Source organism: Nerophis ophidion, linkage group LG09 (assembly GCF_033978795.1).
Source record: "Nerophis ophidion isolate RoL-2023_Sa linkage group LG09, RoL_Noph_v1.0, whole genome shotgun sequence".
NCBI classification, from domain to species: Eukaryota; Metazoa; Chordata; class Actinopteri; order Syngnathiformes; family Syngnathidae; genus Nerophis; species Nerophis ophidion.
The window spans coordinates 71547871-71573166 of record NC_084619.1 but is presented as its reverse complement, the minus strand read 5'-3'; the positions used below and the strand labels follow the sequence as shown (position 1 = coordinate 71573166).

The window sequence follows — 25296 nt, the reverse complement described above, 5'->3', positions numbered from 1 at the left end:
ACTCTCACACTATAATATTAGATCCACAATGGACTGGACTCTCACTATTATGTTAGATCCACTATGGACTGGAATCTCACACTATTATGTTAGATCCACTATGGACTGGACTCTCTCACTATTATGTTAGATCCCCTATGGACTGGATTCTCACTATTATGTTAGATCCACTATGGACTGGACTCTCACTATTATGTTAGATCCACTATGGAGTGGACTCTCACTATTATGTTAGATCCACTATGGACTGGACTCCCACTATTATGTTAGATCCACTATGGACCGGATTCTCACTATTATGTTAGATCCACTATGGACTGGACTCTCACTATCATGTTAGATCCACTATGGACTGGACTCTCACACTATTATGTTAGATCCACTATGGACTGGACTCTCACACTATTATGTTGGATCCACTATGGACTGGACTCTCACTATCATGTTAGATCCACTATGGACTGGACTCTCACTATTATGTTAGATCCACTATGGACTGGACTCTCATTATTATGTTAGATCCACTATGGACTGGACTCTCACACTATTAGGTTAGATCCACTATGAACTGGACTCTCACACTATTATGTCCCCACATCTGCAGTCCCCTCCAAGGTTTCTCATTGTCACCCCATTGGGTTGAGTTTTTCCTTGTACTCTCAGAGGTTTTAATGTGAAAATCTGTTCAATAAAAGGATATTAACATGCTAAAAGAGCTATAAAAATATTACATTAATTCATTAACTTTATCAAATAGTTTCCAGCTGCCAGTATAGTTACATAAATAATGTATGCATTTATCCAATTGGCAGGAAGAAAAATAAGGCAATAATGAACCATTTTTTTCTACCCCCTCCAAAAAAAGAACAAATATTAAATTAAAATGAAATATTTTTTTCACATTTGAATTTCGTCTTTTATAATGTGTATTTGTTCCAATAACTTTGTTTCAACAACAGTAAGACAAACAAGTCATGAACATAAAACGCAGCCTTCTATACAAGTTTCAAAAAAATATGCTGGCTCGGTTTTTCCAACAATAATCAAGATGTCAAAAATATAATAAAGATAGGACAGATAAACACTTATAATAAAATGAAAGCACAAATTGTTTTATCATTACTTTTTCAAATGAAACCGTTTTTAAAATGTTTTTGTTAGAATGTGGAACTTTTTCACGCGCTTTTTGTTTTTCTTCGTCATCATTAGTGAGTCGCACGTGTCGCCATGTTGGAGCGGTCATGACGTCACTTCTTCGTCCTCATTAGTGAGTCGTAGGTGTCGCCATGTTGGAACGGTCATGACGTCACTTCGCTGTTTTATGTGGAGAATGTCCGCCGACTCCGGGTAAACTAAGCTATTTTTAAAAAGAAGGTGAACTAGGGGGTGATTGTGATTAAGCACATGAGTTAAATGGGGGATACAAGTATAGTCTGGACATATGTGGATGTTTGGTTAGGATTAAAGACTAAACACAGTAGTTTGAACCCTATGCAGGCTAATAGCTAATGACGTAATAGCTAATAGTGAGCTCGTTTCCAAGCTAACCGGAAGTCGCCGTCTACTCTACGAGGACTTGGATTTTAACTTTTTTTGGGGGACTGTGCTTGTTCCCAAATGACTTTCTAAAGACTATAAATGAAGCCAACATCTCTAAATGGAATTAACAGATCAGAGCGAACGTTTTCCGGGGAGTTCTCCTGTGACGGAAGCCGAGAGGTTGCAGGTAAGTGGCTATCATCATTTTGCTTACAGGTGTGCGCAGGTGTAAAATAAGCTTGGCAATGTTGAATGAGTTGCATAAAAGAATGATGAAAAAGTGTAAATGCCAATATATTTAAAAAGCAGCTTTTTTTTTCTTGTCTTACCTGGAAGGAAGATTTTTCAGAAGAGATTCTTACTTTTCTGTAAAAGAAAAGCGAAAGAGAATAAGTGAAATATGAGATGATGACCATGACCAGTCAGAGCCCGAATATGTTGTCCAAATATTGCATTTAGTGCATGTTTGTGTCCTGAAAGCATTGTTTCTAATATCTCCTTCATGGATAGGAAGGAGAATAAGTCAAATGACAGCACTTACTGTAATGTAGGAATCTTTTTTTTCTAACGCTCCCTGATAAAAATTCATGTAAAAACTGATTTTCAGGGTAAAAACTGATTTTCAAGGTAAAAAATTGATTTCAAGGTAAAAACTGATTTTTAAGGAAAAAACTGATTTTCGAGGTAAAAGCTGATTTTCAAGGTAAAAGCTGATTTTCAAGATAAAGCTGATTTTCAAGATAAAGCCGATTTTCAAGGTAAAAAATTGATTTCAAGGTAAAAACTGATTTTTAAGGAAAAAACTGATTTTCGAGGTAAAAGCTGATTTTCAAGGTAAAAGCTGATTTTCAAGATAAAGCTGATTTTCAAGATAAAGCTGATTTTCAAGGTAAAAACTGATTTTGAAGGTAAAATGTGCAGAGAAATTGGAGTGTTGTTAAAGAGTGGCCTTTTATTGCTACGATATATAAATCACTCAAATAGTGCTGTATGATGTAAACTAGTATCCTAATATATCTGAAAAAGCGCACACCAAAGAAAATGAGTAGAAAATAGCAACTATGAAGGCTAGCCCGTTAGCTGCCCATAATGCACAGGTACCAAACTCAAGATCTGGCCTGCCATTTCATTTTACGTGGCCCGCAAAAGCCTGAAAATATATCTGTCAAAGCACTTCTTCCTTGCTAAATGGATTGGTCCTTTCAATTTTGACAAAAACAAGAGTACAGGATGGAATTGGACGTTGTTGCAATCTCGCATGGTCGCCATGGTACTTGTAGAACAGGGGTGCCCATTACGTCGATCGCGAGCTACCAGTCGACCGCGGGGGGTGTGTCAGTCGATCTCGAGCCAGGCTTTTAAAAAAAATAGACCTAAAAATGAGTGATCATCAATCTTCACCAAGACGTCACTTAAATGACATTCACGGTACCGGAGGGTCTTGTGAGATGACGCTGGCTGCTGCAAGATCATTATTATTAAAATATGACCGAGAGGAAGGCGAGAAACACTTTTTATTTCAACAGACTCTCGCGCCGTACCTTCCGTCAAAACTCTAAAGGCCGACTGCACATTTCCTATCTTCACAATAAAAGCCCTGCTTCATGCTGCCTGCGCTAACTAAATACAGAGTCTCGGAAAACTGGCGTGCACAAGCGATCCCTCAGAAAGCTGGCGTGCACATCAGCTTTCCGAGACTCTTATTTTGTTAGCGCAGGCAGCATGAAGCAGGGCTTTTATTGTGAAGATAGGAAATGTGCAGTCGGCCTTTAGAGTTTTGACGGAAGGGACGGCGCGAAAGTCTGTTGAAATAAAAAGTGTTTCTCGCCTTCCTCTCTGTCATTTTTTCATAATAATGAACTGGCAGCAGCCAGCGTCATCTCACAAGACCCTCGGGTGCCGTGAATGTCAATCAAGCAAGCTACGGAATTTGCCGCCAATGTTTTTCTTGTAAAGTGTATGGAAGCTGGATGAATTAGATGCCAAAAACCAACCACTTTCATGTGGTATTGTACAGAAAGGACAACTTTTTTTCTCCTCCATTTGAAAATGTGGGCGTTATCATCATTACTGTCTGATTCCAATCAATGCAAGTCATCAGAATCAGGTAATACAGCAACTTATATTCTTGTCTTCGTGAAAGAAAGACATCTACATGTGTTACACATGCTTGTATTATCATTAAACACATTTAACTTGTTTACAAAAATGTCTCTTTCATAAATAAATCAATATAAATGATATATATAAATGAGGTAGATCCCCTCGAGTTGGTCAATTGAAAAGTAGCTCGCCTGCAGAAAAAGTGTGGGCACCCCTGTTGTAGAAGATGTATTTGTTCACAGAAACAAAGACGTAGTGCAGCACGGAATTGCACAGGAAAAGTGTTGCACGTTTCAGAACAAAGCTAAACAAGAAAAAGAATGATCCAGCCTCGTCTTCAAAGCCAGGCTGGAATATGAACCCTTCTGATTAGTGATCAGAGGCAGGGAGATCTCCTGATCACTAATCAGAGGCAGGTGGGCTCAATCGCTGAATGAATGACAAATGGCAACTGACACAGGACTAATCATTATATAATGACATAAGTAGATGTAATTGTGTAGTAATATTGTATTATTGTATTCATATTTACTGAGGGGCAGCCATAACTCTCCAAACATCTCCAAAAATCAGGGATTCACAAACTGTGGTATGAGTACCACTAGTGGTACCCCGGCTCTATCCGATGGTACCCTAATAATAATAATAATAATGATAATATTTTATTAGTAGAAACACTTTACATTGAGCAAACAACCTCAAAGTGCTACAGTGCATTTAAAAAAACAGAAACAAAACAACAACGCTAGAACCACAAATAGCTGCCCCCAACAAGTAAAATAAATAGTTAAAAAAAAAAACTAGAGCAGCCTAATAGCTAGAACTAGCACATATATATCTAAAAAAAAAAAAGTATTTTTTAGAAAGAAAGGTTTTTAAGCCTTTTTTAAAAGCATCCATAGTCTGTGGTGCCCTCAGGTGGTCAGGAAGAGCGTTCCACAGACTGGGTGCAGTGGAGCATGAAAAAAAAAAAAACTTGATTGAAGTGCAGTGTTTTATTTTCCTAATTTCAAACACGGTGTTACTGTTCAAACTGTGTGTAATGCTACAGTAGACAGACATATCAAATATACTTGATAAATACAACATCTGCCTTGTTTTTACTGAATACTTCAGCCTACTATGTATTTTAATGTTGGTCATTAAGGTTTGTAAAGGTGGTACTCGGTGAGAAAAGTTTCTGATGGAAACAGAACTGGAACCTTCTCCATAGACCTTGGTCTTCCCTGCTGTTTCCACAGTACAAGTCCACACTTGAGTCACAGGAGAGACTATTTAGGTGTATGAATAATCTACTTTCTTTCCTGCGGGGGTAGGTGTCTATTTGGGGAGAGCACAAGTGGTGACTAATTGAGAAATGGCGTCGAGAAAGAGTGAAGGCCAGGTTGCAAAACTCCCACTGTCAACATCACGCTTGGCAGGATGAGGGTTGAAGTTTAGAGGCTAATTAGCAAGATTGGAATTGATGGCAGCCGGACAAAAGAGGCCTGCAGGAGCACGCTGCACCTCATGGCTATTAGCGGCGCGTGGGTGCCTCTTTTGTCGGTCAAGTCCTGGGGTCGGCAGTCTTTGATGTCTGCTGCTCAGATGGTGTGTGCACACCCAAACATCCACTTGGGTTGGCCTCCATCTGCCTCAACTCTCCAACTAGGGCAGGATCAGCGGGCTTGGATGGGTCCCACTGGGGAGCAACACCTGGCTATGCTTTACTTCCGCAAGGCGGCGGGAATTGAACCGTTCGTCGAGCTGTTAGGTGTTGTTTAGTTACCTTCCCAAAGTATGGTGGCGCTATAACTCTTAACTCTTACTTCCAGCATGGATGTACATAACTTCTATTTGCTGCTCTCACATATTATTGCCAATAAACAATATCATTGTTAAATGAAGCACAAATGTAATCATAATATATAGTATTAATACAGTAATGCTCATATGTGTTTTATTTCATATATATAATATATTATATAAATATGATGCATGCATTAAACTGGTTTGTGGTAAAAATGATGCATACATTAAACTAGTTTGTGCTATAAATGATGCTTACGTTAAACTGGTTTGTGGTAAAAATGATGCAATCATTAAACTAGTTTGTAGTGAAAATGATGCATACAATAAACTAGTTTGTGCTGAAAATGATGCATACATTAAACTGGTTTGTGGTAAAAATGATGCAATCATTAAACTAGTTTGTAGTGAAAATGATGCTTACATTAAACTAGTTTGTGCTGAAAATGATGCATACATTAAACTGGTTTGTGGTAAAAATGATGCTTACGTTAAACTGGTTTGTGGTAAAAATGATGCTTACGTTAAATTGGTTTGTAGTGAAAATGATGCATACATTAAACTGTTTTTTGGTGAAAATGATGCATACATTAAACTGGTGTGTGGTGAAAATGATGCATACATTAAACTGGTTTGTGGTGAAAATGATGCAATCACTAAACTAGTTTTTGGTGAAAATGATGCATACATTAATCTGGTTTGTGCTGAAAATGATGCATACATTAAACTGGTTTGTGGTAAAAATGATGCTTACATTAAACTGGTTTGTGCTGAAAATGATGCAATCATTAAACAAGTTTGTGGTTAAAATGATGCTTACGTTAAACTGGTTTGTGGTAAAAATGATGCTTACGTTAAACTGATTTGTGGTGAAAATGATGCAATCATTAAACTAGTTTGTGGTGAAAATGATGCATACATTAAACTAGTTTGTGGTGAAAATGATGCATACATTAAACTGGTTTGTGATGAAAATGATGCATACATTAAACTGGTTTGTGCTATAAATGATGCTTACGTTAAACTGGTTTGTGGTTAAAATTATGCTTACTTTAAACTGGTTTGTGGTGAAAATTATGCAATCATTAAACTATTTTGTGGTGAAAATGATGCAATCATTAAACTAGTTTGTGGTGAAAATGATGCATACATTAAACTGGTTTGTGATGAAAATGATGCATACATTAATCTGGTTTGTGCTGAAAATGATGCATACATTAAACTGGTTTGTGCTGAAAATGATGCATACATTAAACTGGTTTGTGCTATAAATGATGCTTACGTTAAACTGGTTTGTGGTTAAAATGATGCATACATTAAACTGGTTTGTGGTGAAAATTATGCAATCATTAAACTAGTTTGTGGTGAAAATGATGCATACATTAAACTAGTTTGTGCTATAAATGATGCTTACGTTAAACTGGTTTGTGGTTAAAATGATGCATACATTAAACTGGTTTGTGGTGAAAATTATGCAATCATTAAACTACTTTGTAGTGAAAATGATGCATACATTAAACTGGTTTGTGGTAAAAATGATGCTTACGTTAAACTGGTTTGTGGTGAAAATGATGCATACATTAATCTGGTTTGTGCTGAAAATGATGCATACATTAAACTAGTTTGTAGTGAAAATGATGCATACATTAAACTGGTTTGTGGTGAAAATGATGCATACATTAAACTGGTTTGTGGTGAAAATGATGCATACATTAAACTAGTTTGTGATGAAAATGATGCATACATTAATCTGGTTTGTGCTGAAAATGATGCATACATTAAACTGGTTTGTGCTATAAATGATGCTTACGTTAAACTGGTTTGTGGTTAAAATGATGCTTACGTTAAACTGGTTTGTGGTGAAAATTATGCAATCATTAAACTAGTTTGTAGTGAAAATGATGCATACATTAAACTGGTTTGTGGTGAAAATGATGCATACATTAAACTGGTTTGTGGTTAAAATGATGCATACATTAAACTGGTTTGTGGTTAGAATGATGCATACATTAGATTAGTCTGTGGTGAAAAAAAGGTTGGTCTAAAACATTTGAGAGAGGCATGACAGCAACACAACAATGTGCTGGTACTGTATGTACAGTAGAGTTTTTTTCTACCTTTTTCTTGGCCTGCAGCAGCTCCTGATAGGCACTGGAACGAATGAAGCGGCTGTAAGAGTCACTCTTCATCAGTTTGTAGATGTGTTCCTGCAACACATCATCACACGATGCTGTCACATGAGGCTAACGTTGTGCCACATGATTGAAGTGTTTGGCGTCACACTGGAGCTGCAACTCTCTCCTAGGCTGGCATGGCGGAGGCTGCAGAAACATTTCTATCTTCAATGCTGTAATTTGACTTCAGGCTGGGCGTTTATTTAGCCTTAATGGCAGATCGGGCAGAGTTCTAAGTGCTGGAAAACTCATTATACACAACAATTTGTTTTTGGGGACGGTCCGATCGAGGATTTATGCTGCCGATCATTCATGTGTGAGGTCAGCTGATATCAATACCGATATCAATCACAGCTACTAATTGTAACTGTTCATATTTATTCATGGTGAGTACTATTGCTAGTTTAACAACACCAGCACCATATTTAAACACGTTCCTTCTTCTCTTTGAGTGCACACAATTGTTAGTTTGAAACAATAACTGGAGTCAAGGAAAATCTCCCCTCAAAAGTCCTCCTGTGTCTGAAGAATTATTCCTTGACTTTACAGCAACAAACATGAACCAAAACAAAAAAAGATTTTAAGGAAATGAAAATACTTCAACACTAGTATCGACCGTATTCTGATGATACCTTCGGTGTCGACACCACCAATTTATGGATCGATGGACCCTGCCTGGTTCTGGCTGCATAACGCTGACACAGCAGTTAGCAGCTGTAATGCTATCTTGTTTGTTCAATGTATTCATCTTCTTCCATCTACACTTTTTAAATTTTACCTATTTGGGTTGAAAATATTTTTTGCAAACCAGTAATGATGTGTTGTTGTTGAGTGTCGGTGCTGTCGAGAGCTTGGCAGAGTAACCCTGTAATACTCTTTCATATAAGTAGGTGGCAGCAGTTAGCTAAAATCGGAAACAGCGGGAGGCAGTGTGCAGGTAAAAAGGTATCTAATGCTTTAACCAAAAATAAACAAAAGGTGAGTGCCCCTAAGAAAAGGCATTCAAGCTTAAGGAAGGCTTTGCAGAACAAAACTAAAATCGAACTGGCTACAAAGTAAACATAAACAGAATGCTGGACGACAGCAAAGACTTACTGTGGAGCAAAGACGGCGTCCACAAAGTACATCCCAACATGCATGTCTAGCATTAAAAGATTACAGTTGGTACAAAATGCGGCTGCTAGACTTTTGACAAGAACAAGAAAGTTTGATCACATTACGCCTGTACTGTATATACCTTTATATACATATATACATACATATATACCTATACTGGCTCACCTGCACTGGCTTCCTGTGCACTTAAGATGTGACTTTAAGGTTTTACTACTTACGTATAAAATACTACACGGTCTAGCTCCATCCTATCTTGCCGATTATATTGTACCATATGTCCCGGCAAGAAATCTGCCTTCAAAGGACTCCGGCTTATTAGTGATTCCCAAAGCCCAAAAAAAGTCTGTGGGCTATAGAGCGTTTTCATTTCGGGCTCCAGTACTCTGGAATGTCCTCCCGGTAAAAGTTCGAGATGCCACCACAGTAGAAGCATTTAAGTCTCACCTTAAAACTCATTTGTATACTCTAGCCTTTAAATAGACTCCCTTTTTAGACCAGTTGATCTGCCGTTTCTTTTTTTTTTTCCTCCTATGTCCCACTCTCCCTTGTGGAGGGGGTCCGGTCCGATCCGGTGGCCATGTACTGCTCGCCTGTGTATCGGCTGGGGACATCTCTGCGCTGCTGATCCGCCTCCGCTTGGGATGGTTTCCTGCTGGCTCCGCTGTGAACGGGACTCTCGCTGCTGTGTTGGACCCGCTTTGGACTGGACTCTTGCGGGATCCATTATGGATTGGACTTTCACAGTATCATGTTAGACCCGCTCGACATCCATTGCTTTCCTCCTCTCCAAGGTTCTCATAGTCATCATTGTCACCGACGTCCCACTGGGTGTGAGTTTTCCTTGCCCTTATGTGGGCCTACCGAGGATGTCGTAGTGGTTTGTGCAGCCCTTTGAGACACTAGTGATTTAGGGCTATATAAGTAAACATTGATTGATTGATTGACATGACAATCAAAAATGTCCACACAAAGATGGATAAAAAAAACTGAAATATTCTTGATTGGTAAAACAAAGTAGATGCGGGAAATATTGCTCAAAGGAAGACATGAAACTGCTACAGGAAAATACAGAAAAAAAGAGGAAAAAGCCACCAAAATTGGAGCGCAAGACAAGAAGCAAGAGACTACACACAGGAAAAAGTACAAATAAGTCGGGGGTGTGGTGTGACAGGTGGTGACAGTACAACTACTTTGAGACAAGAGCTATAGTCATGCATGCTTTAAAGTCATATCCAACAACTTTTTACTGTCAACTGAGTTTCGTTTGTTAATGATTTCTGCTTTTTTCAATGCAAAAAATGTGCTTTGGCTCAAAAAAGGTTGAAAAACACTGCCTTAGGGCGGCGTCTTCACACTGTGTACGGAAATACACAATTAGCTGCTCGCTGGGGGACTGAAAATAGATCCAGTGTCTGCCAGAGGGGATCAATCGGCACTGACGATCATGAACATCGGCCGATACTGATGGTTGATTATTTATTACTGTCGTGATTTGGAGTGCATGACAAGAAGTATAATGCACGGCAGCAGAACCAGTGTTGTAATGGCCATAAGGAGCAAAACCCAGGAGTTGACAGTAAACAACAATACGGAAAGGATACTTTTAAGAGCATGCAGAGGTAGATGAAGCTGCTGGATGTCGACCATCCTTCAAATAGAACTACTGCCATCTTGTAGAGTTAATTAAAAAAACACATCTAGAGGTCAATGCCAATGTTTTGCTACTCGGAGAATCCAACAGTTTTCTGCTTTATAGATCACACAAGCACTAACTACAGGAGACTCTGCGGCGGTTTGGAAAGAATCGTTCATTTCACAGTGCATGAAATGACAGGAAACACACACCTGTGCGTCCTCAAAGGCATAGCGTCCAGGGTCTTTAACATTCTGGGTGGTTTTGTCGTAGCTCTTGGAGTCCACGTTGATGGCGCTGGGCGCGCCCGGTGCCAAAAACTCCTGCCAGATCTCCTGAACCCGACTGGGAACTTCTCTGATGGGACGTTTCTTTAGTTCCTGGACCGCTAGCCAGAACCTTGCAAGAGGATGATGAAAACAACGGACAATTACTTTGGAAAGTTGCAACCTGCGGTGAACAACCTCAAAGTCAAATGTGTTCAACGTAAAACTGATTCTGGTTCTGATTATGTCCTTCTTGTCGTTCCAACTCTGCACAGTAGGTGGCATAATAACTCTGCTTCTTATTGGCACAGCAGCTGCCAGAGAAGAAGACGTAGGATCGGTGTTGCCAAGTTAGCAACTTCATGCTACATTGAGCGAGTATTCAGACCCCTCAAGAGAGAGTTCTTTCCAAAATAGCCACTAACGATACACATTTGAGGTTTTATTGGACACTGTTGGTGACTCCAAAATGACATATTGCTCCTCTCAACGAGCAGCAGGTCTCGTTCCATTGGTGTTGCCAAGTTAGCAACTTCATGCTACATTGAGCGAGTATTCAGACCCCCTCAAGAGAGAGTCCTTTCCAAAATAGCCACTAGCGATACACTTAGGGACATTTGAGGTTTTATTGGACACTGTTGGTGACTCCAAAATGACATATTGCTCCTCTCAACGAGCAGCAGGTCTCGTTCCATTGGTGTTGCCAAGTTAGCAACTTCATGCTACATTGAGCGAGTATTCAGACCCCTCAAGAGAGAGTCCTTTCCAAAATAGCCACTAGCGATACACTTAGGGACATTTGAGGTTTTATTGGACACTGTTGGTGACTCCAAAATGACATATTGCTCCTCTCAATGAGCAGCAGGTCTCGTTCCATTAGTGTTGCCAAGTTAGCAACTTCATGCTACATTGAGCGAGTATTCAGACCCCTCAAGAGAGAGTCCTTTCCAAAATAGCCACTAACGATACACTTAGGGACATTTGAGGTTTTATTGGACACTGTTGGTGACTCCAAAATGACATATTGCTCCTCTCAACGAGCAGCAGGTCTCGTTCCATTGGTGTTGCCAAGTTAGCAACTTCATGCTACATTGAGCGAGTATTCAGACCCCTTAAGAGAGAGTCCTTTCCAAAATAGCCACTAGCGATACACTTAGGGACATTTGAGGTTTTATTGGACACTGTTGGTGACTCCAAAATGACATATTGCTCCTCTCAACGAGCAGCAGGTCTCGTTCCATTAGTGTTGCCAAGTTAGCAACTTCATGCTACATTGAGCGAGTATTCAGACCCCTCAAGAGAGAGTCCTTTCCAAAATAGCCACTAGCGATACACTTAGGGACATTTGAGGTTTTATTGGACACTGTTGGGGACTCCAAAATGACATATTGCTCCTCTCAACGAGCAGCAGGTCTCGTTCCATTGGTGTTGCCAAGTTAGCAACTTCATGCTACATTGAGCGAGTATTCAGACCCCTCAAGAGAGAGTCCTTTCCAAAATAGCCACTAGCGATACACTTAGGGACATTTGAGGTTTTATTGGACACTGTTGGTGACTCCAAAATGACATATTGCTCCTCTCAACGAGCAGCAGGTCTCGTTCCATTGGTGTTGCCAAGTTAGCAACTTCATGCTACATTGAGCGAGTATTCAGACCCCTCAAGAGAGAGTCCTTTCCAAAATAGCCACTAGCGATACACTTAGGGACATTTGAGGTTTTATTGGACACTGTTGGTGACTCCAAAATGACATATTGCTCCTCTCAACGAGCAGCAGGTCTCGTTCCATTAGTGTTGCCAAGTTAGCAACTTCATGCTACATTGAGCGAGTATTCAGACCCCTCAAGAGAGAGTCCTTTCCAAAATAGCCACTAGCGATACACTTAGGGACATTTGAGGTTTTATTGGACACTGTTGGGGACTCCAAAATGACATATTGCTCCTCTCAACGAGCAGCAGGTCTCGTTCCATTGGTGTTGCCAAGTTAGCAACTTCATGCTACATTGAGCGAGTATTCAGACCCCTCAAGAGAGAGTCCTTTCCAAAATAGCCACTAGCGATACACTTAGGGACATTTGAGGTTTTATTGGACACTGTTGGTGACTCCAAAATGACATATTGCTCCTCTCAACGAGCAGCAGGTCTCGTTCCATTGGTGTTGCCAAGTTAGCAACTTCATGCTACATTGAGCGAGTATTCAGACCCCTCAAGAGAGAGTCCTTTCCAAAATAGCCACTAGCGATACACTTAGGGACATTTGAGGTTTTATTGGACACTGTTGGGGACTCCAAAATGACATATTGCTCCTCTCAACGAGCAGCAGGTCTCGTTCCATTAGTGTTGCCAAGTTAGCAACTTCATGCTACATTGAGCGAGTATTCAGACCCCCTCAAGAGAGAGTCCTTTCCAAAATAGCCACTAGCGATACACTTAGGGACATTTGAGGTTTTATTGGACACTGTTTGTGACTCCAAAATGACATATTGCTCCTCTCAACGAGCAGCAGGTCTCGTTCCATTAGTGTTGCCAAGTTAGCAACTTCATGCTACATTGAGCGAGTATTCAGACCCCCTCAAGAGAGAGTCCTTTCCAAAATAGCCACTAGCGATACACTTAGGGACATTTGAGGTTTTATTGGACACTGTTGGTGACTCCAAAATGACATATTGCTCCTCTCAACGAGCAGCAGGTCTCGTTCCATTGGTGTTGCCAAGTTAGCAACTTCATGCTACATTGAGCGAGTATTCAGACCCCCTCAAGAGAGAGTCCTTTCCAAAATAGCCACTAGCGATACACTTAGGGACATTTGAGGTTTTATTGGACACTGTTGGTGACTCCAAAATGACATATTGCTCCTCTCAACGAGCAGCAGGTCTCGTTCCATTTATATATTTATTCTTTTTGCCTCTAAACTCATTTTGATGCTGCCCATTCTGATACTGATGGTCCGTGACTGAGGTTGGCCGATACCGATCACATGTATCAAGTGAAGTGAATTATATTTATATAGCGCTTTTCTCAAGTGACTCAAAGCTTTTTACATAGTGAAACCCAATATCTAAGTTACATTTAAACCAGCGTGGGTGGCACTGGGAGCAGGTGGGTAAAGTGTCTTGCCCAAGGACACAACGGCAATGACTAGGATGGCGGAAGCGGGAATCGAACCTGCAACCCTCAAGTTGCTGGCACAGCCACTCTACCAACCGAGCTATGCCGCCCAACTGTAGCTGCAGGGGTGTAAAACAAATAGGTTTTCAGATTAATCGTGATTCTTATTTGTAACGATTCTTTTTTGTTGTTGTTATTGTTGTTTTTTGTTTTTGTTTTGATGTGTCCTGTCCATCCACTCAGACAAATGTCGTCGATGTCATTTTTTTGTGTCATCTGACATCACCTTCTGGAGGAAAGTTCTGTGGTCCGATGAAACAAAAATGGAGCTGTTTGGCCACAATATGTTTGGAGGAGAAAAAGTGAGGCCTTTTCATCTCAAGAACTCCACCCTACCGCCAAGCATGGTGGTGGTAGTATTATGCTCTGGGCCTGTTTTGCTGCCAATGGAACTGCTGCTTTAAATGGGACAATGAAAAAGGAGGATTAGCTCCAAATTGTCCAGGACAAGCTACAATCATCAGGGGGGAGGTTGGGTCTTGGGCACAGTTGGGTGTTCCAACAGGACAATGACACCAAACACACCTCAAAAGTGGTAAAAAAATGGCTAAATTAGACTAGAATGAAGGTTTTAGAATGGCCTTCCCAAAGTCCTGACTTAAAGGTGTGGACAATGCTGAAGAAACAAGTCCATGTCAGAAAAGCAACACATTTAGTTGAACTGCATTAATTTTGTGGTCCAAAATGTAAGCAGAAGCTTGTGGATGGCTACCAAAAACGCCTTATTGCAGGTAAACTTGCCGAGGGGACATGTAAGCAAATATTAACATTGCTGTACGTATACTTTTGATTGCTCACATCTTCAGTAGAGCCATAATAATTTCATAAAAATGGCAAACTTCATGAATGTTTTCTGTGAGCAACAAGTATGTGCTCCAATCACTACATCACAACAAAATAAAAGTTGTTGAAATGATTGGAAACTCAAGACAGCCATGACATCAAGTGTATGTACAGTTTATACTTTATACACTATATGTGTGTGTGTGTGTGTGTGTGTGTGTGTGTGTGTGTGTGTGTGTGTGTGTGTGTATATCATCATCATCATCATCGGCTGTTGTCAGTCCACTGCTGGACGAAAACCTCAGCATGATTCTGCCATTTGGCGTACTTTTCATGCTGGTTATTAGCCTACACCTTCCACGCTGGCTTGGTGCGGGTTGGAAGGGGTATTTTGTATCAGAGATCCTTCTCCTCGACTAACTGCCTTACTGGGCTGTTGAACTTAGTCGGTCCTGTTTGTTGTCCGTGCCCCATTTACCCATGTATGTATGTATATATATATATATATATATATATATATATATATATATATATATATATACAGTACATATAACATGTTTGTGTGTGTGTATATATATATATGTATATACACATATGTAAATGTATATATACATATATATGTGTGTGTGTGTGTATATATATATATATACACATATATATATACATATATATGTATGTATGTATATATATATATATATATATATATATATATATATATATATGTATGTATGTATATATATATATATGTATGTATGTATGTATATATATATATATATATATATATATATATATATATATATGTATGTATATATATGTATATGTATGTATATATATGTGTATGGTTTTATATGTAGGAAGCCTTGTTGTACATCCATGCTAGTTAATTCATAAAGAGCTGCTGGCGTTCATCTTTAATAAGTGTGCAGTATTCATGTTGTCATAAATAAATCAATTAGCAGAGGATTCTCAGTTACCTGCACACAGCTGCTGTAGTGCCTATTAGCAAAAATACCGCAGGCACATACATTGTTGTTCTCCTTCCTTCCTTTTCCATTCTATCACATATTTATGCCATTGTCTCTCTGAATAGTGTTTGATTGTTGTGGTGTCATGTTGAGGGTGTTGACATTGTTGTGGTGTCATGTTGAGGGTGTTGACATTGTTGTGATGTTATGTTGAGGGTGTTGACATTGTTGTGATGTTAATGTTGAGGGTGTTGACATTGTTGTGATGTAATGTTGAGGGTGTTGACATTGTTGTGATGTTATGTTGAGGGTGTTGACATTGTTGTGATGTTATGTTGAGGGTGTTGACATTGTTGTGATGTCATGTTGAGGGTGTTGACATTGTTGTGATGTCATGTTGAGGGTGTTGACATTGTTGTGATGTCATGTTGAGGGTGTTGACATTGTTGTGGTGTCATGTTGAGGGTGTTGACATTGTTGTGGTGTCATGTTGAGGGTGTTGACATTGTTGTGATGTCATGTTGATATTGTTTTGGTTTGTTTCTCACCTGAGATTCTCCGAGCTGAACTCTGACTCCAGAAACTTGAGGAACTGTTCTCGCCCCACAGGATCTTTAAGAACCTCGTTGATGCCGAAAGCCCACCTCTTGACCCTCTGCTGGCCGGGCTCCTTACTGACACAGACACAGACACACACACACACACACACACACACACACACACACACACACACACACACACACACACACACACACACACACACACACACACACACACACACACACACACACACTGTCACTGAGCTCTCAATAATCAATGAGAAGTGAGTAAAGAAGAAAAGAGCGATCACTATCAGCACATTGTTGCATCTCCCGTGGCTGCTTGTATTTTCTCGCACTGTACTTTGCAGTCATGTGACCACCAGGATGCTGATTTGATTGCTTAGTGAGCTGGCAGAAATCTGACTAATTGTGTTCAAATCACCTCTTCAATCCTAGCTGGCCTTGCATGATGTCACAATGGGGCTCATTAGGCCCTTTTCCACCGCAGGAACCTTTTCAGGAACTTCCCCACTTAAATAAAGTTCCCGCTGTGTTTCCACCAAAAACTACCCGGGTAGATTTAGTTCTTCAGGAACCTACCAGAGTTTGTCCTAGCTAGGTGGGACTTTTCCAAGGGACCAGGAACCTTTTCGGGGGCAGGCTGTGCTGTGGATCACTGATTGGTTGAACTCAATTGCTCAGTTCCTAAAACTTCTTTTTCAAAGTCTCGGTCACCATTGCAATATACTTCTTTATTTCTTATTTCTTGTGTGTTTCTATGACAACTAACTTGACAACGGTGAGAAAGAAGAACAAAGGGAACTCTTGACATGTAGGAACTTTAGCGCTGAAGAAGGCTGATCGGTGGAACTATCTTGCAGTCTTTTTAAACATCATGCACTTAATTCTTGTTTAGTACTTTTTACTAACTTCATTTTGTTAGGTGAATCAGACGCACTCTTTTAAACGTATTTCCTGAGGAGTATGAAGCCCGACGACAAGCAACGACCTCAGCTGCTTACTACTCGGACTTTGTTGGATAAATGTGAAATTAAGGAGGCAGCACACGAGGTAAATAACATCAAATATTAACTATTGACTTTATTACATGTTGTTAAAGTAGTCAGTGACGCTCCATTTGTGTTGTTATTAGCCTCAACCCCAGTCAACTGAATGCTAATGCTAACAAGCTACCGCTAAAGCCGACATGTTCGTGTTGATAAACACTGACATTTATTATTTATATATTGTTATTTACACATAAACACTGACATTTATCATTTATATATTTGTATATACAGATAAACCCTGACATGTATTATTTATATATTGTTATTTACGGATAAACACTGACATTTCTTATTTATATATTGTTATATACAGAAAAACACTGACATGTAGTATTTATATATTGTTATTTGCAGATAAACACTGACATGTATTATTTATATATTGTTATTTACAGATAAACACTGACATTTATTATGTATATATTGTTATTTATGGATTAACACTGACATGTATTTTATATATTGTTCTTTACTGTTGATATGTTGTTATTTACAGATAAACACTGGCATGTATTATGGATATGTTGTTATTTACAGATAAACACTGGCATGTATTACTGATATATTGTTATTTACAAATAAACACAGACATGTATTTTATATATTGTTATTTACAGATTAACACTGACATGTATTTTATATATTGTTATTTACAGTTGATATGTTGTTATTTACAGATAAACACTGGCATGTATTATGGATATGTTGTTATTTACAGATAAACACTGGCATGTATTACTGATATGTTGTTATTTACAAATAAACACAGACATGTATTTTATATATTGTTATTTACAGTTTAACACTGACATGTATTTTATATATTGTTATTTACAGTTGATATGTTGTTATTTACAGATAAACACTGGCATGTATTATGGATATCTTGTTATTTACAGATAAACACTGGCATGTATTACTGATATATTGTTATTTACAAATAAACACCGACATGTATTTTATATATTGTTATATACAGATTAACACTGACATGTATTTTATATATTGTTATTTACAGTTGATATGTTGTTATTTACAGATAAACACTGGCATGTATTATGGATATGTTGTTATTTACAGATAAACACTGGCATGTATTACTGATATATTGTTATTTACAAATAAACACAGACATGTATTTTATATATTGTTATTTACAGATTAACACTGACATGTATTTTATATTTTGTTATTTACAGTTGATATGTTGTTATTTACTGATAAACACTGGCATGTATTATGGATATGTTGTTATTTACAGATAAACACTGGCATGTATTACTGATATATTGTTATTTACAAATAAACACAGACATGTATTTTATGTATTGTTATTTACAGATTAACACTGACATGTATTTTATATATTGTTGTTTACAGTTGATATGTTGTTATTTACAGATACATACTGACATTGTTGATGTATTATTTACAAATAAACACAGACATGTATTTTATATATTGTTATTTACAGATTAACACTGACATGTATTTTATATATTGTTATTTACAGTTGATATGTTGTTATTTACAGATAAACACTGGCATGTATTATGGATATGTTGTTATTTACAGATAAACACTGGCATGTATTACTGATATATTGTTATTTACAAATAAACACAGACATGTATTTTATGTATTGTTATTTACAGATTAACACTGACATGTATTTTATATATTGTTATTTACAGTTGATATGTTGTTATTTACAGATAAATACTGACATTGATGTATTATTTACAAATAAACACAGACATGTATTTTATATATTGTTATTTACAGATTAACACTGACATGTATTTTATATATTGTTATTTACAGTTGATATGTTGTTATTTACAGATAAACACTGGCATGTATTATGGATATGTTGTTATTGACAGATAAACACTGGCATGTATTACTGATATATTGTTATTTACAGCTGAATTGGACCAAAGGGAATCACCTGACTTCATGAAGTCATCATTTACTGAGAGGACGACTTTCTGACTGTTGGACATTGCAGACTAAATACTTTTTATGGACAATTTTGTACACTTTATATTGTAAATTATATTGTTTTGTATATGATTGCTTTGTCTTTCATTGACTTACTTTTTAATAAAAGAGGTCTGAGCTAATATTGATATCAGTGTAGACTTGTAGAAACTGTGAAATGCTGTGGAGACACAAAGCACACTCTTCTACGGGAACACACACTTCAGAAGTTCCAGAAACCAAAAGGCTTACACTTTATGGTGGTATATTGATGATTTAGACCGCTTTACGACCAAATGTCATGCTGATGATTCCCCATGTTGCAGGAACTGTGCTTTTGACTTTCTTACTGCAATGTTTGTTTCTAAAGACACGGGTAGAGATGAACATCTTCACGAGCCCACCTTGCTTCCAGCTCCCACAGCGTGGTGTCATCCGTGATCCAGGGGTTGGAGGGGTCTGGGGGCGTGAGGAAGGGGTCGTACTCGATGTACTGCTCCGTGTAGCCCAGCAAGCTAGGAGCGCACACACACAATCACTCGTGTTAGAAGAGTCACCAAATTAGTTGTAAGCACAAAATGTTTCCAACCAGAGCGGCGCTGTCTTCGTCTTTGGCTTTTTTGAGTCACTTTTTGGGGGACGATACTGATAATAGCAGAGAATACAAAACATATAGGACCACCCATCAGTATCGGACGATGGAAAAGTATTGACGAGTACAAACACCCAGCCCCTCCTGCTAAGAATTTTTATTTCTAGTCTCATCTGTGGGAGAGAATTCCTCTGACATTTTTTCCGAGTAGTCCGCTTGAAACGTCCCTCTGTCTCTGACTCCCTCCTGGTCATGTGACATGAGTGCCTGTTTGGATTTTGCTTCCTACTTGCCTCTTATTGGCCAGTCTGTAATGTTCGACCCTAACCTAAGCCAATTGTGACTATGGTTGGGTATCGTTTGAATTCGAACGATTCCGATTCTTTGTTTCGATTCCAATTCCTGACGATTCTCGATTCCGATTCTTCTTGTGTTTGCCAGGTAGTCCCTGGAAGGTGGTATGTATTTTGGGTTGAGAGTTTTCACCATATCCCTGCAAACATAAACAAACATGTAATGTTGCTGTTACTGTTTAGCCCGGTATCAATTAGCTTAGCTCTAACGTTATTGCTTAACGAACCTAAATTTTGGAGATTCCACCTCTGAAAAGGGATGCAGTCTTTTAACTATGTGTGCGGTGACCTTTCTGTGGCACCGACATCTTCCCCATTGCCGCTACGGTGAACGGAGTACGCTGAGCACATTGTGGAGCCTGGCTAGCAGGTTGTAAATTGTCTATGAAAAAATATGCGGGCTATATTGTTAGCTGCCTCAACGTCGGCACAAAACACATTATTTATTGCATATATATTGTTTTACTTACTGGATTCGGACTGCAGTGCAGTCACCGAGGTGCCAGGCTGGGCGTTGGAGCCGGAGCCAGAGCCAGAGGAAGAGGCAGAGGATGACAGTCGGGGCAGCGCGTCGAAGACAGGACATGCATTTATTTGTACTCCATGAACTCGGAGGTGCTTCATCATGTTCGACGTGCACGCTCCTAAGCACGAAACAGTCCTGTCGCACGTGTTACATTTCGCCGATATTTCCATTTTTCTTTAGTAAAATAAAGCCACACTTTTGACTGCCGACGCTCAGCTACATAGGCTCGGCTATGCTAACACTTCGTTGGTGTTCAGCGGCTTCTTCTTCCGGTCGGCGGACTGGTTATCGAAAATACGAATCGAAATTTTACTTTTTGAACGATTCCGGGAGAATCGGAAAGTTAGTCCCGGTTCCAATCGATACTCGATACCCAACCCTAATTGTGACTCACTATAGGAACACTAAGCAACCATCATGGATCTTTTCATTCTTCCAGCTCATTGGATTTGTTTTTGGCCTGGATTCACACTCCATTTTTCTCTCTTTGTAGCTTTGATGTTAGCTACCTCGCTACATGGCTCTAAAAGTAGCTAATCCGCAGGAAAAGCTACTTGTTAAACTACTTCTTACTGGAAAATGTAGTTGAGCTACGTAGCTTAGCTACGCCAATAGCGGTGATGGGCAATCTTCACTGTCCAGGAGGACCGACCCAATTAGGTACCAGTACTAAAAAAAATACCAGGACTATTTTGGAGCGAGCACAGCTTGTAGGTTCAATGTGCACGGACAAATATTTTAGTTGCTTAGACAACTTTTCAAGTTAGCATTCAAGCTATCAAAATGTTGCTAATAAATGCAGGATTTTTGCTGCTATTAATCTAAGACGATAAGACGAATCGTCGAGTTTTACTGCGGGAATCGTGAATCCTGGTCCTGGTTACATCCCTATTGTGTACTATTGACCAATGTATGTAAAAAAAACTAGTTGTGATTTTGTGTTGATGTTGTAAAACAGTCAATAGCATCATTGGTATCAGCCGATGGCACTCATGGATGATCGGTGTCAGGATCGGCAGCATGATTGTAACAACCCTAAACACAACCATAAAACTGGACGTGGAACTCATAGCGATGTGGCGCGGTGCCTGTGTCCTGGCTGCTCGGTAGAATATGGCTGGAAGAAGACGAGGCCAAGGCTGTAATCCAAGCAGACAACTTAATGACTGGTGTGTGGAACAAAGCCAGAAGGATCCATATGTCAACTTGAAATCCAAGGTAGAGTCTGACAACTCGTTGTTGAGGTGGGAGGAGAGCGCCGTGGACTATTGACGCCAGTCAAGGTCACAGCGCTAGCTGCTAGTTCCGCTACACGCTGGTCCGTGGAAATGCTTTAACGCAGGGGTGGGCATTACGTCGATCGCGATCGACTGGTCGATCTCGGAGGGTGTGTCAGTCGATCTCAAGCCAGGCATTAAAAAATATACATATACTCTAGCCTTTAAATAGACTCCCTTTTTAGACCAGTTGATCTGCCGTTTCTTTTCTTTTTCTTCTCTGTCCCACTCTCCCTTGTGGAAGGGGTCCGGTCCGATCCGGTGGCCATGTACTGCTTGCCTGTGTATCGGCTGGGGACATCTCTGCGCTGCTGATCCGCCTCCGCTTGGGATGGTTTCCTGCTGGCTTCGCTGTGAACGGGACTCTCGCTGCTGTGTCGGATCCGCTTTGGACTGGACTCTCGCGACTGTGTTGGATCCATTATGGATTGAACTTTCACAGTATCATGTTAGACCCGCTCGACATCCATTGCTTTCCTCCTCTCCAAGGTTCTCATAGTCCTCATTGTCACCGACGCCCCACTGGGTGTGAGTTTTCCTTGCCCTTATGTGGGCCTACCGAGGATGTCGTAGTGGTTTGTGCAGCCCTTTGAGACACTAGTGATTTAGGGCTATATAAGTAAACATTGATTGATTGATTGACATAAAAATGAGCAATCATCAATCATACCAAGACTTCACTTTCGTCAGTTGTTTGACATTCTCGGCACCCGAGGATCTTGTGAGATGACGCTGGCTGCTGCGAGCTCATATTTAAGAAAAAAATCACTAACAGGGCGGAGGCAGAGAAACACATTTTATTTCTAGAGACTCCGTACCTACTGTCAAAACTCTAAAGACCAACTGCACAGTTCCTGTCTTCACCATAAAAGACCTGTTTCATCCAGCCTGTGCTAACAAAATAAGAGTCTCAGAAAGCTACGGAGTTTGATGCCAATGTATTTCTCCCCCGCCCTCAGCGACCGCTTTCTCACTTGCTTGCCCACCCGCACACTCACTGACGTCACTCACCTGCTGCCAGACATTAAAGGGCCACACACATATGCTACTCTCATAACAAAGTGTTTAAAAACGAGTATGAAAGTTGGACAAATGAGATGCCAAAATCCAACCACTTTCATGTGGTATTGGACAGAAAGGAGGACTTTTTTTTCCCTCCATTTGAAAATGCGGACGTTATTAGCACCACTGTCTAATTCCAATCAATGCAAGTCATCAGAATCAGGTAATACACCAACTTATATTCTTGTCTTCATGAAAGAAAGGAATCTATGTGTGTTAAACATGCTTGTATTATCATTAAACACCATTAACTTGTTAACATCCATCCATCCATCCATCCATCATCTTCCGCTTATCCGAGGTCGGGTCGCGGGGGCAGCAGCCTAAGCAGGGAAGCCCAGACTTCCCTCTCTCCAGCCACTTCGTCTGGATCCCGAGGCGTTCCCAGGCCAGCCGGGAGACATAGTCTTCCCAACGTGTCCTGGGTCTTCCCCGTGGCCTCCTACCAGCTGGACGTGCCCTAAACACCTCCCTAGGGAGGCGCTCGGGTGGCATCCTGACCAGATGCCCGAACCACCTCATCTGGCTCCTCTCCATGTGGAGGAGCAGCGGCTTTACGTTGAGTTCCTCCCGGATGGCAGAGCTTCTCACCCTATCTCTAAGGGAGAGACCTGGAAACTCATTTCGGCCGCTTGTACCCGTGATCTTATCCTTTCGGTCATGACCCAAAGCTCATGACCATAGGTGAGGATGGGAACGTAGATCGACCGGTAAATTGAGAGCTTTGCCTTCCGGCTCAGCTCCTTCTTCACCACAACGGATCGGTACAACGTCCACATTACTGAAGACGCCGCACCGATCCGCCTGTCGATCTCACGATCCACTCTTCCCTCACTCGTGAACAAGACTCCTAGGTACTTGAACTCCTCCACTTGGGGCAGGGTCTCCTCCCCAACCCGGAGATGGCACTCCACCCTTTTCCGGGCGAGAACCATGGACTCGGACTTGGAGGTGCTGATTCTCATTCCGGTCGCTTCACACTCTGCTGCGAACCGATCCAGTGAGAGCTGAAGATCCCGGCCAGATGAAGCCATCAGGACCACATCATCTGCAAAAAGCAGAGACCTAATCCCGTGGCCACCAAACCGGATCCCCTCAACGCCTTGACTGCGCCTAGAAATTCTGTCCATAAAAGTTATGAACAGAATCGCAGCCTTGGCGGAGTCCAACCCTCACTGGAAACGTGTCCGACTTACTGCCAGCAATGCGGACCAAGCTCTGGCACTGATCATACAGGGAGCGGACCGCCACAATAAGACAGTCCGATACCCCATACTCTCTGAGCACTCCCCACAGGACTTCCCGAGGGACACGGTCCAATGCCTTCTCCAAGTCCACAAAGCACATGTAGACTGGTTGGGCAAACTCCCATGCACCCTCAAGAACCCTGCCGAGAGTATAGAGCTGGTCCACAGTTCCACGACCAGGACCAAAACCACACTGTTCCTCCTGAATCCGAGGTTCGACTATCCGGCGAAGCCTCCTCTCCAGTACACCTGGAGAGGAGGTGTACTGGAGAGGAGGCGAAAAAGACATTTTTTGTTAACTTGTTAACAAAAATGTCTTTTTCATAAATAAATAAATATAAATTATAAATAGGAATGAGGTAGATCTCCTCGACTTGGTCAATTGAAAAGTAGCTCACCTGCAGAAAAAGTGTGAGCGCCCCTGCTCTAACGTGTCCTGACTAAACTAGGGTTCTATGCTACGTCATCATCACGGTACGGTTAGGGAACAAAATGCAAAAATAAACCCATAAAACTGCTTAACTTTGAGGATTTCTAGTTCTACAATAAATCCAATAAAAAATAGGTGTCATGGCTTTTTAACGCTCTTCATTCTTATTTTGTTTTTAGAAAAGTTCTATATTCCAGGATGGTACTAATCGGACTGTCTAATTGTGGCGGTCCGCTCCCTGTATGATCAGTGCCAGAGCTTGGTCCGCATTGCTGGCAGTAAGTTGGACACATTTCCAGTGAGGGTTGGACTCCGCCAAGGCTGTCCTTTGTCACCCATTCTGTTCATAACTTTTATGGACAGAATTTCTAGGCGCAGCCAAGGCGTTGAGGGGATCTGGTTTGGTGGCCACGGGATTAGGTCTCTGCTTTTTGCAGATGATGTGGTCCTGATGGCTTCATCTGGCCGGGATCTTCAGCTCTTACTGGATCGGTTCGCAGCCGAGTGTGAAGCGACCGGAATGAGACTCAGCACGTCCAAGTCCGAGTCCATGGTTCTCGCCCGGAAAAGGGTGGAGTGCCATCTCCGGGTTGGGGAGGAGACCCTGCCCCAAGTGGAGGAGTTCAAGTACCTAGGAGTCTTGTTCACGAGTGGGGGAAGAGTGGATCGTGAGATCGACAG

The 25296-nt window shown here is 40.6% G+C and overlaps 1 protein-coding gene across 3 annotated transcripts in view; it reads right to left on the bottom strand.

The window, feature by feature from the left end:
• The window catches only part of LOC133559710 (regulator of G-protein signaling 7), a 141661-nt gene that overhangs the window by 5479 nt on the left and 110886 nt on the right, over positions 1–25296 (bottom strand). For all 3 annotated transcript variants that reach the window (XM_061911742.1, XM_061911741.1, XM_061911743.1), the window contains 5 exons: positions 19533–19643; positions 16082–16207; positions 10566–10752; positions 7548–7637; positions 1869–1905 (listed from right to left, as the gene is read on the bottom strand). In XM_061911742.1, coding sequence (XP_061767726.1) covers positions 1885–1905; positions 7548–7637; positions 10566–10752; positions 16082–16207; positions 19533–19643 — 535 coding nt within the window. In that variant the 3' untranslated portion in view covers positions 1869–1884. The remainder of the gene's footprint in view (positions 1–1868; positions 1906–7547; positions 7638–10565; positions 10753–16081; positions 16208–19532; positions 19644–25296) is intronic.